The sequence below is a fragment of the Alosa sapidissima genome, chromosome 7, assembly GCF_018492685.1.
Source record: "Alosa sapidissima isolate fAloSap1 chromosome 7, fAloSap1.pri, whole genome shotgun sequence".
Taxonomy (NCBI): Eukaryota; Metazoa; Chordata; class Actinopteri; order Clupeiformes; family Clupeidae; genus Alosa; species Alosa sapidissima.
In genome coordinates this window covers 27,527,875-27,535,374 of record NC_055963.1, presented here as the reverse complement: position 1 = coordinate 27,535,374, position 7,500 = coordinate 27,527,875, and the positions used below count along the sequence as shown (strand labels likewise).

The 7,500-nt window shown below is 46.8% G+C and overlaps 1 protein-coding gene across 1 annotated transcript in view; it reads right to left on the bottom strand.

Moving 5' to 3' along the window:
• agrn (agrin) overlaps positions 1 to 7,500 on the bottom strand; it is a 228,496-nt gene that overhangs the window by 9,259 nt on the left and 211,737 nt on the right. Inside the window, 6 exon segments of the mRNA XM_042099348.1 lie at positions 250 to 282; positions 2,163 to 2,186; positions 3,501 to 3,588; positions 4,268 to 4,451; positions 4,748 to 4,864; positions 6,419 to 6,430. Coding sequence (XP_041955282.1) covers positions 250 to 282; positions 2,163 to 2,186; positions 3,501 to 3,588; positions 4,268 to 4,451; positions 4,748 to 4,864; positions 6,419 to 6,430 — 458 coding nt within the window.

Sequence of the window (7,500 nt, the reverse complement as noted above, 5' to 3'; positions counted from 1 at the left end):
GGGAAATTCTATTACATATTTTCAACATATTTCATCAGGAACTGTGTCATTTGCAAATTGCCTATGATTGCCTGTAATAGGTTCCAATACTAAACTTGACCTTGCCACCCACAGCAAATGCCCTCTCTGTCTCTTGGCACTGAGTGGTAGCGGATTGAGGAGTTTGGTTGTAAGTAGGTGGGGGGTGTCATGCCAGCCGGGTGGGGGGGGGGGGGGGGGGGGGGGCAGTCACGGCCGGAGGGCACTCACCTCTGGTCAGAAGGGTTCTCCAGTGACTCGGGACTTTAAGGAGCAGTAGAGAAAATGGAGGGCATGCAATAAGCACTGGAGGCGCCAAAAAAAAAACCCATAGGTCCCCTCTACCTTACTCACTTCCTAGCGGGTCAGCGTAACCCAGGCAACGCAACTGGGTTGGCAGCAGCGGTGGTGAAGTGGCTTTGCGAACAGGGGGCTAAGCCCATCAGCAAAAGCCTTGCTGTGTGACTGTTGTACTAGCTACTGTTCGCACACATTGCACTGGCAATGGTGTGGCATTGAGTAAGGCAGTCAGCAGAGGGCCAACACAGGCCCTACTGTGAGCATGGAGAGTTGTGGGAGCGCTTGAAGACTCGGCTCCGTTCCATCCTATCATGTGGTAGCAACTGCACTGTGTTAACACTGACTTCATTCTCCCTGCCTGAGAAAACATTGTGTATTTCACTGCATGAATGTCTCTGTCTGGAATGATGTGGGGCTGCGCTTGTTTGTGTGCAGGTGTGTGTGTGTGTGTGTGTATGTGTGTGTGTGTGTGTGTGTGTGTGTGTGTGTGTGTGTGTGTGTGTGTGTGTGTGTGTGTGTGTGACTGCAAATGTGAGGTAATTTGCCACATTTGAGTGAAACATCAAACCACCACTTTGCCAAAATGGGTTTAAGAACAGATTTTCAATTTAGACCGAATGAGGTCAAACGCCCAATTATGGCAAAGCACAGACACATCAGATTAGGCCTAGGAAATAATGAGCCATGTGGTAATGGATCCCAAGCTACAGGACAGGCCAGGGAGAATGAAGACAGATTGGCACTGCAGTAAATAGTCACAGAAATATTATTCCTGGGTGGATGGACACAGCCCCTTTGTTAATGTCCCCCGAGGTATTCATTAACTTTTAAGGCCCTTCGCTCAACAACCAAATCATGTTGAATTGATGGCACTCATTCTGAGAAGTTGGCTAAGTCATTCCTGGCCGATATTCGTCCTAATCCCGACTTCTCATTTTTACAGGAAGTGACATCCATTACTGGCCGGGCAGTCCTGGAACGGCTCAGAGGAGGCCGGTGGCTAACTGTTATTGATGTCTGCGGCCAAGCTCTCGGTCTGGACTTTCAGGGACATTACAATTGGGGCCCCTTTTTCATGGAAGACAAATCCTTGATTAATGTGTCATATCCAGTTTTTTAGCCCGTGGAATGCAATTATTGGAAATTACAGTTGGAGATTTTGACAAACATGGTGCCCATGGCCCGAATGCTGATTGGGCTGTTTCTTCTGCTGGACCTACTTAGAGTGATTCCAAAATAAATCAAGTCCCTGACTTTGTAGGACTTCCATCCAGTCACTTAGACAGCTAATTATATTGTGGAACAGACAAAAAAAAGAAGTTGTAAAAAGGAACTATAAATCCTGCATCTTATTAATAGGTCAATATAAAAGTCATTCGAATGTCTGATTGAAAGCACTATCCACATAAAAGCCAGACTAATAAGCCTCCAAAACACGGACAAATACTTGCAGTTAAAAAGAAGTGTCATACATGTCAACATAGCAGTTAATAACACCCACATCATGGTGCTCGTTCTTTGCTAACCATGCACATTGTCCAGGGAGGGCTATTCCTGGATACTCGTTACATTGTTAATAACACAATGCTTATCAGACATGCCAAACATGCATTGCTCTCTTTGGAAATTACAATGTATCTTATCAAAAATGTTCACTGATAATAAAAAATGGCAAAGAGATGGACCCTGTGTAGCTGACAAATAGCTATCTACCTCTGTTCCCATGTGTATGATGAAAATGAAATCAGAATGTTTATTTATCGAGGTTAACTATCCAGGATGGATCAACTGAAAGGTTAGTCTAAAGTGAGTCATGTCCATCCGCTCTCTTCTGGTTTACTTACTCGGGAATCTCATTGGTCAGTTGGCTTTGAGTGCAGAGGAGAGACAACAAGGAACACTCATTTAAGACAGACAGACAGACAGAGACATACATACAGAGAGGAAGACAGAAGGACAGACAAGACAAGAAACAAAAGCAACAGCTCTCCAGGCAGACATCACAAAGATTACAGACAGAGGTCAGACGGCAGCCCTCGGGAACAAACCTGAGAGCTGACCACCTTGATAAAGACTCTGAGTCGAAACGCGTCGGTGCATCAGTGTCGCTCAATAAAGGACTTTTTTTTAATCAGCAGAGTGCCTCGGGATCTACCTTCATTCTCTTCAATCCTGTCTGCCCATTTCCCTTGAAGACCACCTGAAACATTTTATTTACTTGTGACCCACTGCAGCGCTCTCCCATTTTTTTTCTCCTCAAACCTGAGAGCTTGCCTGCAGCAACTGTAAGTTTTACAAATTCTACACTGCCAGTTTGTGACAGTCTACTTCATTACTGTACAGCCACTGCAGAGAGAGCACATTCTGGAATTATGCAGGATTTGAATACTACGCTTCACATATCTTGGGTCAAACGTTCAGAAGAGCTTCACCCTGCTCTTTGCATCAATGTCAGTATGCCACAGAGTGACAGTAATAGGATAACTGCCTAAGTATGAGGAGAGTGGATCTCCCCTCCATCCGCTCAGAAGGGCAGATTATTCAAATACTGACTTTTGGATTGACCCTGGGAATGACAGTAGAATAGCACGCGTGGGGAATCTCATAGAAAGCGGCCATTATCTCATGGCTGTACAAGAAGGTAATTAGTACCAATGACATGAAGAGGGAGAATTTAAAGATGGCCCTGGAATAATGTGGGAGAGGGGTCAGCAGCTAAGTCGGCGGTGGGCGGGTGTGTAGTCGGGGACAGCAGAGATTTATTAGCCTAGCCGAGACTTGCGTGTGCGCTCAGGGGGCCTGCACTTTAATTGGAGCGGCCGCACTAATTAGCCAGATTCACTGAAGACTGAGAGCCGCTGCCGCCACTGCCGCCGTGGCCCCTGGAAGCTCTGTGAGGGATGCGGACAAGCTATTAGCTAAAGTAGAGAGGCGCGGCAGAACTAAAATGGGGACGAGGTAATCAGTTCTGTCATCGCAATTTACTGAACAAGACTATGGGGAGGAGGGGCTGAGGAGGGTGTGTGTGTGTGTGTGTGTGTGTGTGGTGTGTGTGTGTGTGTGTGTGTGTGTGTGTGTGTGTGTGTGTGTGTGGGGGGTGTCACAGATAATTCTGCCGTTATGGGAAGCCGCTGCAGAGTGGTAGATGGGCGTTCTAAGTCCCTCCCAGTCGTTCGTCTTACCTCTTTGTGACGCCGTTGTGATACTCGATGAACGTTCGTCCGTCGAAGGCAATGGCCTCGGTCTCCCCGGCGGACTTCTCATGGATCACTATGGAGATGGGAAGAGGAGGAAGGGGAGGGCTGAGGAGTCAGGGGCCGATCGAATCGATGGCAAAACGGGGCAACTCTTAATTAAACCAGAGGCAAAAGGAGCGTGTAATGTATTGTTGTCTTTATGATCTTGTGGCTTAATTAAGGTTAAAGAAACACCGGTGAGCAACAGCAAGGTTAATGAGGTTGGATGAGAATAAAAATTATTCGGAGCATCTATCAGTGTGTCTACAAGTGGCAGCGAGTGTATAGTGTGAGTCTGTGTGGGGCCAGGGTGAGTGTGTGTATGTGTGTGTGTGTGTGTGTGTGTGTGTGTGTGTGTGTGTGTGGTGTGTGTGTGTGTGTGTGTGTGCAAGGCATATGAAATGAGATATGAGGTCGTTACTAGGGTTCTGCGGGGAGATGTGGAAGTGGGGTAAGTGGATGGTCAGAGGAGCGATATTAAATTACACAGCCAGACGGGCCCCGAATAACAACACCTCTGGGGTTGAGATGAGAGGTGGCATGTGAGAGAGACAGAGATCGAGAGAGAGGGAGAGGGAGAAGGAGAGAGAGAGAGAGGGAGGGATAGAGAGAGAGAGAGAGAGAGAGAGAGAGAGAGAGAGAGAGAGAGAGAGAGAGAGAGAGAGAGAGAGAGAGAGAGAGAGAGAGAGAGAGAGAGGGAGACACACACTTACCGAGCTGGCAGCGATTGCCCGTGTAGCCAGGCTGACAGGCACACTCAAAGCTGTCCAGCAGAGGGTTGCAGCGACCGCCATTCATGCATGTGGACTGGGAGCACGGGTGGCTCTTGAACATGGACACGTCACGCGAGTCCAGCGCGTTCTCTGGCTTCAGGATGGACGTGCCCATCAGGGTGATCTGTGTTCGTCCAAAAACAGCAAAGGCAGTCAGTCATCGCACAATACTGTACACACACAGACAAAGGGACTGTATGTGCTCTGTTGTCTATGCACTCTGATCTCTTGTATTCATCTATGGATTTATGTTCTGTATCTGCATGTCCTAATCTGTGTTTGGAGTTGTTTGTAATGACTGCTTTGCCAATACAAATGCATATTTTTGTCATGTCAATAAAGCTCTTTTAAATTTGAATTTCAGAGAGAGAGAGAGAGAGAGAAAGAGAGAAAGAGAAAGAGAGAGAGAGGACTCCTCACCTTCTGAATGGCCCCCTTGAAGCCGTCCTTCAGCGAGGCCGATCTCGCCAGCTGCCGGAAGTCAGGAGCCCCGCCAACATAGAGTGAATCCTTCAGGTTCAGATCGGTGTGCTGGTTCTGAAACACACGTCACACGGCATGAGAACGGACACATGAAGAGGTGCAAAGTCTGAGCCAGTCTTCTGAAGCAGCCTCATCTTCTTCTTCTGAGCCATCCCATTCGTTTCAATCAGTATGCCGTTGTGGCTACGCAGACAAGCCTGCTAAGGTATAGCTAATCAATATTAGGGAGGATAGTATGCATCAGCCAGATTATTGATTAATCTCATTCACTTTAGGCCTTTTCCACATCAATACCCTCAATGTATTACAAAACCTAATTGATTCGGGGTCCCTTTTTCTCTACTGCAAATTATTCTGACTGCACACAAGACAAAGGACTGAAAGAAAACAAAAGGAATTTGAACGATTGAAATGAGAACGACTGATATGGATGGATTCTTAATGAAAGACTATAATGGACCTGTGATTCTTCCATGGACCTTTCAAATTTCAAACGGTAAACCTTAATTGGTGTATCATTTGTGCTGCGGACGACCGTGAAATCGGTGTTCTCCAACCTGCATGAAAATCGCTTCAATTACAGCAGGACTTTTTGCAGGGAGGCTCTGCTTGCGAAAAGAATTAAGGATCTTTATTTTATGTAGGGCAATAATTGCCAGAGGGTAAAGCCTAGTTAATTGCCCGGGGAAAAAAAAAAAAGAGATGGAACGTCGGAATATATTGGATGCTTGGCACCCGTGGCCACCTCATTTTCTTACGATGAGGTGTGGCGGCGGCGCCTGGACATGCTGAGTCTTACACTGCCATGGCGGTACACCTTGAGTGGGGTCCAATCTAGTGGACGGGCCAAACAGGTGCAGCCGCCCTCCAGCCTGGCCCAGCTCCTGTTTCACTTGGGCGGACCGCTGAGCTAGAAAAGGGCCTTTTCAACAATTATAACAACAATAGCAACAACAACCACTACCTGCAGGCAAGGGCAGTCCCCCAGGACTGAAGAAGCCATGTTTACGGTCTACTGGAACGTGCAGATGTATTGGGTGAGTCAATGTGACGTGCAGGTGAGTGATGTGTAAATGTGTTATGTAAGAGCTGTTCTAACAAACGGATTAAAATAAAGTGAAGGAAAAAGAGAACTGTAACTCCGTTTGGCTCTCTCCTTTTTCTTTGTCTTTCATTGTCCTTTCTCTTCCTCTCTCTATTTTGCTCATCCACGTTCCCCCTCATGGAGTGCGAAACGTGGCCCACCCACGCGGGACTAATGAAGATGTCTTTATTGTTGCATCCTCAGCGGTGAAACAATGGCGGTCAAAAGATAATTCCCTCCCAACCCACCCCCGTACCAGCTGGTCTACAGGAGATGCCAAACAGAGTTCATGAAATGTCTCTTTCCCTCCCTCCCTCCCTCTCTCCCTCCCTCCCTCCCTCCCTCTTGCCCTCGCCCTCTCTCCAGGGCGAATAAAAGAAGAAGAAAAATCATCCCACCACCATTTGCCTTCTCTGTCTAATCTGTTTGAATGGAGTATGGAACTGCGATGAGGAACGACAACTCGATGATGCTGTTGAAGGAAATGAAATGTCTAGCAGCCTGAATCAGACTTCGGTCATTACCTTGCGTGATTTCTTATTTCCAGACAGCACATAGGAGATAGAAGAAAAAAAACAGAGCAGGGGGAAGAAGGAGGGGGGAAGAAATGTTAACAGAGAGAGAGAGAGAGAGAGAAGTAAAAAAGAGTAAACAGAGAAAAGTCAGTACATTGATAGAAAAAAAATTGGAGAAGTTAAAGAAACAAATCCATGCAGGCAAACTACAGCAGAGGCAGCAAATAAAATAAATAAACAAACAGACAAATAAGCAAGCCAGCGAATACATATCATAAAATGAGAGTAACACGAGCAAAGAAGGGTCCACCGCAGGGTGTGTACAACTTACAGCAACTGCCATATAACCATTCAGAATAAATCAGGAGGCACATAAAGTCTGGCTGCATTCGACACAATTGCATCCACACGCTGTTCATTTCTGCCGTGTGACAGAGGAACTGCCGTTGCAGCCACTACACCGGCACTGCTACAGTATACAAGTCACAGTGTTTATTTTTTCCTCTGTAGGAGACATTTTTCAGAAAGGTCTGAGTTCACCCCTGTGAGCAAGGAAACAGTTCTTCATAACTAGACTTCACTTTCTCTCTCTCTCCCTCCTTCTTACTTTGCCTTCCACTCTTCTCACCTTTGACCTTTTTTTAATAAGATTTTCTGCCTCCTCCACTGAGGCAAAATTAGCTTGTCTACACAACAAAGTTGAACCGTGTCATATGCAGTGGACCTCTGTGATCATGCTCTAGATGGTGCTAACCACAATGTCTTCACTATAATGCAATTAGAAGACTTCAAAGGATCACGGCCCCTCTGTTCCATCTGTTTATTTGTGTGTGTGTTTTTTTTTAATGGGGAGGACCCAAGCTTCCTTTCCTGTCAGCTCGGGAACTTCCCAACTCACTGATCGTCTCTCTGTCATCATGTCCTGGCTTGAACTCCGTCTCCTCAATCTGGTCCTCGGCCTCATTCCTTTTTTCTTTCTCTTGCCTGTGGTGTTCTTCGACTCCCTAGCCTTACGCCTTACCTCAGCCTCTCCCTAAAAGCACTGACTCACTCCCTGAGAGCTGTTTTCACCCCCCCCCCCCCCCCCCTCT